The following is a 9,448-nucleotide window of genomic DNA, read 5'->3' on the forward strand; positions in this document are numbered from 1 at the left end:
GCAAGAGGGTCATTTATTGGTCATCAGCTTCACCATGTAATATCAAACCGGATAAAAAGAGTGTAAATTATCAAGTTTTAGCAAAAGTGGTGGGAAACGAGGACAAATCATCGAAATGCGAGAAAAGATGTGGCAAAAGATCAAATCCCCTAGTAGGAACACAAAACATTGGTAGAGTGGAAAACCACACAGTAGTCTGTCTTGGTTCAGGGCTGGATGTGGCTATCGTGTGATGTAATAAGGACTGTAGTCCTGCTTCTGAGTATACAAGTTTTACCCCCATAACAAAAATCAATTTGCCTGGGTTTTTTCTTCAGATTTTTTTTTGAAGAATCTCGTGGAGCTTTATTACTCCCTCCGATCCAAAATAAGTTCTAACATGATGCTCATAAGTAAAAAGACTGGGTCATAAGGGCACATACAACGCGGGCAGCCAGGGGCGCTAGGAATTAAGTCCTAGCTTTTGTGGCAGTTTCCAAGTTACTCCTAGGGCTTTTTTGGCATCGATGCCCAACTAGGACTCCAGCGCTTAGAAATTACGTACAAAATTCACCTCCTAGCGCTTGCTACTACTGGCCAGGCGCTTGTGAAAAAAATCAGGTCCTAATCGCCGCTGCATTGAACATGCCCTAAGGCACACCCAGCCATATATGATGGCCTGGAACAAAAGAACTATAGTATGCTTATAGCAAATATTGTGCTTCGAAATTGAAGTTTCTCCTTTCATGAATAATGGTGCACCTGCACAACTAGAACTCCTTCCGGCGTTCTCTAATTTCTTGGATGACTAGTAAGATGCCAGTGCTACGTTACGGAACCACATGAAAGTAGAGCAAAAAGTAGCTTAGCTGCATTCGATTACAAAATATTCAATCAAGATCTTTTAAAGTTAATCAAATAACAACTGGATATTTGTGTTTTTACTATTAATGGACATGTGTACTCATGCTACTATACATTACGTTGTTCTACTTTGCAAAGTAGCAAAAAAAAACACTAACGATGTGTTTTCTGGTTGTATATCACATCATCATTTTATCTTGTCCTATGTTTCTAAGGCCGAAGTTTGGAACTATAGTACGTTTGAATCATCATTTCAAATCCCTCCACATTTATTGTGTTCCATTAAAATGATATGCCCCAGTAAAAACATTCTTAAAAAAACATGCTTAGAGCCTACTTGAAATCAGCATAAGCCAAAATGCAGCATACCAAAATGATGTTTGAATGAAATTAAAGGAACCTGAGGGCGTCTAGATGAGATAATAAGCGGAGTTTTCCAAAAATATTAAAGATTTGGTGTCCAACATTATATTTCACATCATTTGTCACCATAGGTTACACAGAAAGATTTCCCCGCAAAAAAAAAGGTTACACGGAAAGATTGATAAGATCTGCAAAAAGGAGAGGATAAGACATATAGCGGGTTAATGCTATGCGTCAGATGATAAGTAAGGATTATTAGCCCACGCATGGAAGTTTTCTGTCAAGAGTGCATGATATTTTTTCAGGATGCCATCAGGAAGAGTCAATGACCAAACTATCGATGATTGCAAATAATATTTGTTTTGGAGGAGCCCATTTTCACCTATCTAACACAACTATGTCGAGTGTGTTCATGCTCAAGGCCTTTCTAGCGGTCCTTATGGCTTTCCGCCGTGAATAAGATATAATACTCAACGCTATGCGGATGTGGAGGGAGCTAAGGGCATGGCCATCGCTCCAGCGTGGACCGCTGCCCCATGGATCCACATCGGAGGAGCTGTCGCCGTGGAGGAGAAGAGCAAAAAGGCCGTCGCTTTGCAGAGCCAAGTGAGCTCTTGCAGAGGAATCCGCTTCCTCGCGGAAAAGGGATGAAGGAAGTAGGGAATGGACGAGAGAGAACTTAAACGAGAGCAAAAGCGAGCCATGGAGTAAAAAGGTATTGATGGAGAGAGAGATAGGTGGACCACCAAGACATGCTGCTTCTGTTGGGTGTGAGATTTTCGTACGATGGCCTCATTATCTTTTTACTTAGGTGGAGGCTGAGACCACACCATGGTGATGCCCCCATAGTTCATGCCCTAAGTGCGACCTCCATGCAGAGATCACACTGACGATATCAGCCAGATCGGTGTGCTGGGCACCATAGATATGGTGCTCGTGCTTGCCGCGGCCTACCTACTGCCTCTGCTTCCCAACGTCCTCGAGCCTGCACATTTTTCTTTTATTTTTCCTTTATTTCTATTTTGTTCCCTTTTTAAATATTCTCAAACATTTTTGAATCCACGGGTATTGTTTCTGAAAATTAAGACATTTTAAAATTTCATGAACATTTTATGAATTTGTGAATATTTTTCAAATTCATGGTTTTTAAAAAAATAAAAAATTTGAATCCATGACAATTTTTTTAAATTCGGAAAATTAAAAAAAATTCACAAGCACTTGTTGAAGATAGCTTTCATCCTCAAAACTTATTTGATGGATCTACATAGTCTAGAAACATATAATTTACACCCTAAGATGGTCAAAATCGGTTAAATGTCATCCCGAGCGGTTTTGCATCAGATAATTTTGCAAACGACCAAGCAAACGGGAAACCCTATTTGACGCTATCTGCGCCAAAGTGTCGACCAAATGCACAGGGGCGCGATTGATTGGCCCGGCCTATCTACATATGCACCTATAGCTGGCAGTTCCTGTTCTTTTTCTGTTTCTGTTTCTTTTTTTTCTTCCTCCTTTTTCTTTTTTCTTTTTCCTCTTTCCTTTTGCTTTTCTTCTTTTTGTGTTTCTTTCAATTTTACAATTTCAAAGTTGTCCCAAATATTCGATTTTTTTTCTTCTTTCCAATTTTCTTTCAGTATTTTAAAAATTGTTTGAAGTTTTAAAAATAGTTCATGTTATACAAATGGTTTTTTGGAATTTTAGAAATTTTTTCCATTTCTGAAAAAAATCTTGTACACAAAATAACCTCAGGATTTTCAAATTGTATTAGATTCAAAATTTTGTTCTGCATTTGAAAAGTTGTACCCAATTTCACTTTTACTCACCAATTTATAAAATGTTCTGGAATTGTTTTTTTCATGTTTTACAAAAGATGTTTGAAGTTATTGAAAGATGTTTCCATTTTCAATTTTATGTTCACATATACAAAAAAGCTTTCAAAAATTGTTTTTCATTTCAAAAGTTGTACCAGTTTTCAAAATATGTTCACCAATTTTAAAATGTTTGTGCTTTCCAAAAATGTTCTGGAATTTGAAAATTTGTTCGTGTTTTACAAAAAATGTTTCCATTTTCAATTTTTTGTTCACATACGCAAAAAATCTTCAGGATTTTAAAATTATTCCCAGGTTCAAAATTTTCTTCTTCATTTCAAAAGTTGTACCTGTTTTCAAAAATATGTTCACCAAATTAAAATGTTTGCGTTTTCCAAAAATGTTCTGGAATTTGAAAATTTGTTCGTGTTTTACAAAAAATGTTTTCATTTTCAATTTTTTGTTCACGTACACAAAAAATCTTCAGGAATTTCCAATTGTTCTTAAATTCAAAATTTTATTCTGCATTTCAAAAGCTGTACCCGTTTCAATTTTTGTTCACCAATTAAAAAACGTTTTCTTTTTCAAATTATGTTCTGGATTTTGGAAAATTATTCGTGTTTTACAAAACACTGTTCGGATTTTTTTTAAAATGTTCGCATTATAGAAAATTGTTCGGATTTTCAAAAGATGTATAATGTTTCTATGTTTTTATAAGTTCAAAAAATGTTCGATAATTTGAAATTTATTCGTAGTTTCAAAATATGCTCAGAAAATTTAAATTTGGTTCGCATTTGTCAAAAGTATTCGTAATTTCAAAAGAGTGTTTGCAGTTTATAAGTAATGCTCAATTTACGCCGCTTGTTTTAGTTCATTTAAATTCGAGCCAAATATTTGCCACGAAGGCTGAGTCGGTGTGGTTGCTAGCAAGATGCGTACACACGCGAGAGGTCTGTCGTTCGAATTCCAGCTCGGGCGCAGTTTTCTTATTACGAATTTTTGCTCGCGCAAGTTCAATCCCAATGGGTCGGCCCAGACGTGTGCGAAGGGATGACTTTTTGACCCAAAATGCGTCATATAGATGCTACCCCTTGCGTGTGGCGGCCCCAGTCGTGGCAGCGCACCCCCCAGGCCCATGCGCGGGGCAGGTGCCCTGTATTATTCTATATTAAAATAATTATGGATTGGTTCTAAAATTCAAAACATTGTGAATTGTCGTAGTACCAGTTCTTGAATTAAAAAATGTTTGTGATCCAAAAGAATGAACATTTATTTAATAATACTGAACATTTTAATATTTCATGAGCAAATTTAGAATTTGATGAACATAATTTGCATTCAAGAATTTTTTTTAAATGTATGAACAAAATTTGAGTTTGATGAATATTTTTTTAAATGATAAAGAAAATTTGAATTTAATAAAAAATACTAGGTCGGTGAACAAATTTTGGATTTTGGTGAACGTTTTTAAATCTGATGGACAAAAAAGTTAAATTCGATGAAGATTTTTTGAATTGTTGAACAATTCTTTTTACATTGATGAACATTTTTTGAATTCAATGAAGTTTTTTTGAATTTGATGAACTAAAAAATGATCGTGAATTTGAAAAGAAAATTCACAAAAAAATTGAAAAGGTAAAGATGAAAAACGATGAAAGAAAAAGGAAAACAGAAAAAAAGGAAAGGAGAAAAGAAAAATAAAAAAGGAAAAAAGAAAATAACTGGGGGATCTCGCACCCCACATGGGCCGGCCAAGAAGGTGCGCAGGTGAGAGCTGGGGGATGCACGTCACGGCGCTAGCGGGCGCCCTACGCACCATATAGGATCCGCCACGCACCACTCCCCTCCCGCGCGCCCCTAATGGGCCTGCCCATGAGCGTGGCTGGACGACCACCGTTTTTTTCGATTTTTAATTTTTCTTCTTTAAAATAATTTGGAATTTAAAAAAGTTCCAATCTTTTTAAAATAAGTGAACTCTGAAAAAATGTTCCAGAAATCATAAAATGCTTGTGGTTTTAAAAAAATGTTCCATACATCCTGGACCCCAGCAGGGTTGTCCGGGCGTGCACCAACCAGACAGATCGTGAAGCCGCATGTAGCGACCCAACGAGACATGCGGGCGACGATGCCGACAGGCGGGCCCATCCAACAGTCCTTGTCGTCCAGTCTCTCGCGTGTGGGTGCGAAGCGACGGACAACGTCCAAGGACTGTGGCCTCGGGCTTGCCGGACGGTCCACCCGTCATGGCCCGTCCAGCCGGGTCGCCCGGGCGGGTGAGTCGTCCGGAAGATCAGACACCCTGAAGTGGTCCCGGGTGGCCCTCAGGCAGCCACCAAGCAACGGACGGCTCAGAGGCGCTCTCTGAAATTTCAACATTGCTACTATATTTCAGCTTTGACGAGTCTGTATATCTCGACACCGATGCTATTTTGCGAAAATAGCGCCGGCGTCTATAATTTGGCCTCCGCCACTCACATGTTATTCCTATAAGGCTTTTTCTTACTAGTTGTACTTAGAGATGTTATCGTCAAGTCTACAGTTTATAACACGGAGAGTTAATGTATGTCGAGTTCCTTAGACCATGAGAGTATCGAGTCACTTCATACCAAACGATACACTTTGGGCCTTTTGGGGTTTCTCTAACGTCATCTGTAACACGGTGATCATAATAACAACTTACAGGTTTATCGGGAAGTGTGACAAGGGGCAAGATAGCTCAAGTGTCGGATTTGCTCCCCCGGTGATGGAGAGATATTCTCAGGGCCTTCTCAATGTGATGATATCCATCATCGTCTGACCAAACACAGGTGACTAGCTCATAGGGATGCCAGAACATGACAACGAGAAAGAAGAACAAAACCGGTAACAAGGAGACCAGTATAGTGAGCATGTGAATGACTCATGGGGATACTGATATTTCACATCGGGTTTTGTAAAGTATCATGAATTAAAAAGAATAGCATATGGTAACCAAAGGTTCACTCGAATATCATTCGTGTAAACATAGGGGTCAATATGGATGTCTACGGTTCCGCTATTGATCATGTTTATATTTTATCAAACCTACAGGATCACACGCCCTACGATCAACAAGGAACAATATGAAGATGCATATAGGGTTTGGATCAAGGATCCTTCTGACTCCAGAGTGCAGCGAAAGCAGAGAGTCGGTGTAGATCGTACTTGGAGTCCCTCGAACTGTTGATGACGATCCTGTGAACCGCCCTCAATCAATCCCTCAAACGGAAGACCGAAAGCATGACCTCTCTACTTGGTTGCAAACGTGTGGTCTTCACGGTTTGGAAGCGCTTCGCCATCTAGAACTAATCGTCACCAAAGAATTAGAGGAAGGAGATTAGAACCACACCAGCTTCTAATTATGAGAATTAGAGGAACTAGGTCTAGCTCTAATTAGTCAACTAGGACTAGCTAGAACTAGAACAAGATGAACTAGAGAAGGCTCCAAAACTTGCTTCGCGATACTTTAGAAAACCCGAGATGCATCGGTATCCTCCTGAGTCATACACATGCTCACTATACCGTCATCCTTATTACCGGTTTTGTTCTTCTTTCTCGTTGATATGTTCTGGCATCCCCGTGACATAGTCACAGCTATCTGGCCAGACGATGATGGATGCCGTCACATCGAGAGGGCCCTAAGAATATCTCCCGATCATCGGAGGAGCAAATCCCACTCTCGAGCTATCTAGTCCCTTGTCAAACTTTTCGATGAACCTGTAAGTTGTCGTTATGATCACCTAGTTACAGATGAGGTTTGAGCAACCTCAAAGTCCACCGTACGGTAGGAAGTGACTACGATACTCTCATGGTCCAAGAAACTAAAACACATGCTAACACTCCATGTTATAACAATTGATCTCAGACAATATTATCTCAAAGTATAACAAACAAGTTTGGGTCGATTCAATATGATCGTTCTTCTAATGTCATACTCTCAATGTTGTTTTAGGACTATCGTTTATACTTAGCGATATCCTAATTAAGATCCAGAAAACATGAGCACCAACAACACTTGAGCCAGTCTTAGAGGCAAGACTAGGAACTTATTCTTTACTATTTATTATTCCACACGTTATATGAGTTTTTCACTGAATCGCATATTTTAGGATCATATCAGTTATAGCATAAAATATAAACTCTTATTATGAACACGCAATTATAATAATACAATATTATTGCCTCGAGGGCATATTTCCAACATTACGATCTAGTGAGTTTTAGTGGAATGTGAAATACGAGAAAATATTCTCAGAATAGTTTCGGGAATAAAAGAAATAGTTTCGAGAGAAATGAGAAGCGTTTCGGGGTTACCAAAAGTGTTTTCGGGAATAACGGGATATGATATATAGGTGGAATTTGTTTCTGAGGATCTAATGTAATTAATATATGACTTAGATAATTATCTAGGAGTCCCTAATAGTTATTTAGAGCCAATGGACTAAAGAAAATATCAATAAGGCCTAGTAGTGGAGAATTATTGGGCCATAAGGCCCAATAAGAGTTGGGCGCCCCCTCCCTCCCCCTACACCTATATACTAGAGGATTTTCTTCTCAAAACAAATACTAGAGGATTTGGCCCCAAAGCGACACACAAGTTCTATTGTTTTTAGAACCTCCTCAAGTTCTCTTGTTCTAGTTATAATTTAGACTTGATCTAAATTAGAGCTAGTTCTAGTTCTCTCTAATCCTCATAATAGAAAAGCCTCATGAGGTTCTCTTCTCCCTCCTCTAATTCTTCAGCGACGTCAAACTCTGAAAGGTGAAGCGATGCTGGATTGTGAAGCCCGAACATGTGCAATCCGTAGAGAGATCGTGCTTTCGGTCTTTGTTTGAGAAATCGTTCATGGGCGGTTCAAGGGACTTCATCAACGATCTACACCAACTCTTCTTCCGCTGTAACTCAAAGTTAGTAATGATACGATCTAAACCTCTAATGCATCGGGATCTTGATAGTAGGGCGATTGTTTGTTTTCTACTATATTTCTCAACATTTTTCTCCACACTCTTGTTCATCATGTTGACCCTCTTAATAATCTGGCTTTCCTACGGCTAAAACATAAGGTAAAATACATAAATGAAGACTAACAATCTTCTCTTCTTTTTTTCCTTAGGATTCTCTATCCACCTTTTCTTTTCATTCATGGAGTAATACATGTTCACGAAACTCGTAAACAACATTAGTCCCCTAATCACTTCATTTATATAAAAATCTATCTAGACGCTTAGAGCAACACCAATGGGGCGACCCATTTCATCCGCCGCCATTCGTTTGGGTCGGCGCGGACAAAAAGGTCGGCCAACGTGCCGACCCAAACGGACACGCGTCCGCTTTTCGTCCGCCTGCCGACCCATTCCGGGCCCATTTTTGGGCCGGATTTGCGTCGGCAAGGACACAATACGGACGCGCGCGCTCGTCCTCTCTCCTCCCCGGGCCCGCTGGTTGGTGGCACATTGGCCTCTCCGCATCCAACAACACACCCTCGCCCGCCTGCTTCGTCGCTGACGCCGCCGGCCATCTTTTCCGATAGAAAAAGGATACATAGTTCTAGCATAGGCAGATAAAAGAAAAGATCAACTACTCGTCATTTTCCGACTCCGACTCGGTAATGTCCTCCTCCGACATCTGGATGTAGGCGTCAGGATAGCGCTCATCCTCGGAGTCCCAGGGCGACGCTTCTCCTAGCTTCATGTTCAATTGAGCGGTCTGCTTCCGCGCACGCTTGTCCTCCCGATAGGCGGCTCGCTCCGTCCTCCTCGCCTCCCTCTTCGTCCTCCTTTGCTTGTAGAACTGGCGCTCGTTGACGATGTCCTGCGGGAAGCGTTCGCGCCACACCGCCATGGCATCCACGTCCATCTCGGCGATGGTGAGGCGACGCTGCTGCCTCCGGTTGTCACGACGATCCTCGTCGGTGAAAAGCCGCGGGAGAGGCGCGAGATCCTGCGCCCGCTGGCTCGTCGACACGTCGGGAAAATTCATCTCTCGACGAGGCTGCCGCGTTGTACGCGCGGGCCGCCTCCTCTGCGGTGTCGAAGGTGCCGAGAATGAGGCGTTTCTCGCCAAACCAGATCTCGGAGGAGAAGGCGCTGGAGCGGCGATCGCGGACTCCGCGAAAATCCGAAGCGCCCAGGCGGCGCATCGACATGGTGGCGCAGAGACGGCGATGCTAGTGAGAGGGGGCGAGACGAGTGGGCGGCGGACAGGCTGTGGAGGGAGCGCCTTCTTAATAACGAGCGCCGGCCGCGGCACGCCAAAACCAGCGCGCGCTGGGCCGATTTTCCCCCGCACGCGCGAACCTTTCCCGCGCGCTGGAGCGCCAAAACCAGGGCGACGACATGGCCGCTGGCATGATCTATGCGCGCGCAATCATGAAATGGATCGGCGCGCTGGGCGCACTGCCAACCCAAATCTAAAA

The 9,448-nt window shown here is 41.6% G+C and overlaps 1 protein-coding gene across 1 annotated transcript; it reads right to left on the bottom strand.

Moving 5' to 3' along the window:
- Positions 1-8,610: 8,610 nt before the first annotated feature.
- On the bottom strand, positions 8,611-9,012 carry LOC141026710 (uncharacterized). Its single transcript, XM_073503554.1, has one exon. It carries the CDS (start codon positions 9,010-9,012, stop codon positions 8,611-8,613), a length of 402 nt encoding a protein of 133 aa, XP_073359655.1.
- Positions 9,013-9,448: the final 436 nt, after the last annotated feature.

Source organism: Aegilops tauschii, chromosome 7 (genome assembly GCF_002575655.3).
Source record: "Aegilops tauschii subsp. strangulata cultivar AL8/78 chromosome 7, Aet v6.0, whole genome shotgun sequence".
Taxonomy (NCBI): domain Eukaryota; kingdom Viridiplantae; phylum Streptophyta; class Magnoliopsida; order Poales; family Poaceae; genus Aegilops; species Aegilops tauschii.

What these genes read in the sequence shown, in the direction of transcription:
- LOC141026710 (XM_073503554.1), bottom strand. Translation starts at nt 9,012, where the DNA reads ATGAATTTTCCCGACGTGTCGACGAGCCAGCGGGCGCAGGATCTCGCG.